Source organism: Monopterus albus, unplaced genomic scaffold (assembly GCF_001952655.1).
Source record: "Monopterus albus unplaced genomic scaffold, M_albus_1.0 scaffold41.1, whole genome shotgun sequence".
In the NCBI taxonomy this organism is placed as follows: Eukaryota; Metazoa; Chordata; class Actinopteri; order Synbranchiformes; family Synbranchidae; genus Monopterus; species Monopterus albus.
In genome coordinates this window covers 2026413-2028557 of record NW_018127921.1, presented here as the reverse complement: position 1 = coordinate 2028557, position 2145 = coordinate 2026413, and the positions used below count along the sequence as shown (strand labels likewise).

The following is a 2145-nucleotide window of genomic DNA, read 5'->3' as shown; positions in this document are numbered from 1 at the left end:
GCTGGCAGCCCTGCCGTCTCCACCCCTGCCAGCTGAAGAAAAAGGGCTGGTGTAGGGGGCTGATCACAGGGCTCAGTGGCATTTATACCATCGCAGCGGACCTGTTTTGGGGACAGCCCAGTGCAGGGCACAGGGCGCGAAAGAATCTCTTCAGGACTGTGCATGCGTGAGGGATAAACCCAATAGCGGCAGCTCTTAGAGGGCTACGCCTATACTCATAGAAGCTTGGGTTACTGTAGGTAACCATTGTTGTCATAGGAAAATTAAGATCTCAAGGAGTAAGTTAGCATTAAATGATTTGTAATATAAATGTTTTACAGTTTATAGTGAAAAGGCAGAGATGTCGAGAAAAAAAATAGCTTAGGATTTTGGGTTGTAACGTTTGTCATTTTTTTCTCCATTTTTATTCTTTTTTTTGTTCAGTTTGATTAAATGTGCCTTTTTATGTAAAGCACTTTAAGTTGCCTTGTTCAAAGGTGCTATACAGAGACTTGCCTTGTCTAATGCATATCTGAATTTCCATTAATGCTCTCTTGAGAAGGTCTTTGTAAAGTACTATACAATTATTTAAACATTTAATACTATTTATTATGTAATTATTTATTGATAGGAAGCACACACTCTACATTTTCATGCTCTGTAAGTTATCAGTACCTCTGCACAAGTGATACACTTGCATTTTGTTTTATTGGAGAATAAATCTCTCCTCTAGTGTGACTTTCAGAATTCAGGCTGATTACCTTTTTTCTATGATGCTGGGGTTGGCTGTCACCAGATGTGTTCTGGTACCCACATCCTCCACATATTCCTTTGAGAGCGGTGGAAGGTTACACCTAAATTAAGAAAACACATGTAGTGGCTAAAAATAAACAAGGTTCCAGAGGTAACAGTATGTACTTCATATATAGATATTATTTGAAATAGTTATATAAGGCTGAGCTAAGTGTTTACGGAAGCTTGATCTGTTTCTTGCTCAAGCAAGAATATCTTGGGCTGGGTCCCCCTTGTTTAACCTATGGGTCAACATCCCGAGTGACTTCCTCCTTAGATGGGGAATGGATAGCTGAAGCCTTATGTGCTCTGTTCAGGTTGAGAAAAAGGAAATGTGCGCTAGGTCAATGCGACCTAGAAGTTCACATACTGGACATTTTTAGACAATGCTTGGAAGAAGGTGTGTGTGGGCAGCTGGCGTGTGACTGCGCCTCATGCTCAGGCCATGGAAGGCTGTATAAGTGCGAGCAGATAAAAGGCTAGGAGAGCTGGGTTAGAGAGAGAGAGAGAGAATGCTACTGGGACAGTAAACTGTGTGCTTTTTGGGGAATCCCACCGGGGGGAGACTGACAAATGACTGTGGGTTGACAGAAAGACTGACTCGTGACCAACAACAACTGACTGGACTGACGCTTTTGACAATCTTCTTATTTAATGCTTTATCTATCACATTGCAGGAGGAGAGTCCCTGTTCTCTGTTTCCCTAACTACAAGATTATCCGTTTAAATACTACCCTATTCAGAATAATTGTAATATTAAATTGGGATGGTTTGTCTGAATTAATTTTAGTCGGCATCACACTCTAGCCACAACACACACATGAGAATTTTGATTTACATTAGCTATTCAAACACAGCATAAACCAGGAAAAGAAATTAATTACATCTTTAAGGCTATTATAGCAAAGAGATTAATTCAATTTGAGAACGACTGCTCTAGAGATCTGTGATTACTTGTCAGGAACTACATCAGAAACAGTAAAGGAGACATTAAAATGGACTGACATGTCTAAAAGGTGGTTGCACAATTTTTGGCCTGCCACAATGGGCAGAATGGTTATTATATTTTAAAGAGCTGGTATTGTGTGAACAAAACAGCTTTGAGATGGATGAGGGTGATGGCAGTGTCACGCTCCTGCCCCTCTTGCTTCCTGTCAGGCTTTTATTTTCTCATCACTTCCTGTTTTGTTTCACCTCACTTTTGGCCCTTTTATTTAATCATCATTAGTTCACCTGCTCCTTATTGTTTGCACCTGTTTTTCCCTTCTATTTAGGCAGCGTCCTCCCACCAGGACGCTGCCAGATTGTTCTAGACCCCAGCTCTGACTCTCCAGCATTTATCCCTTGCCTGACTCTCTGTGTTTGACCTAGGAT

At 41.1% G+C, this 2145-nt stretch overlaps 1 protein-coding gene across 1 annotated transcript in view; it reads right to left on the bottom strand.

Annotated features, from left to right (window-relative positions):
- st8sia1 (ST8 alpha-N-acetyl-neuraminide alpha-2,8-sialyltransferase 1) overlaps positions 1-2145 on the bottom strand; it is a 22183-nt gene that overhangs the window by 8549 nt on the left and 11489 nt on the right. Inside the window, exon 4 of the mRNA XM_020599561.1 lies at positions 741-833. Within this exon, the coding sequence (XP_020455217.1) occupies positions 741-833 (93 nt within the window). The remainder of the gene's footprint in view (positions 1-740; positions 834-2145) is intronic.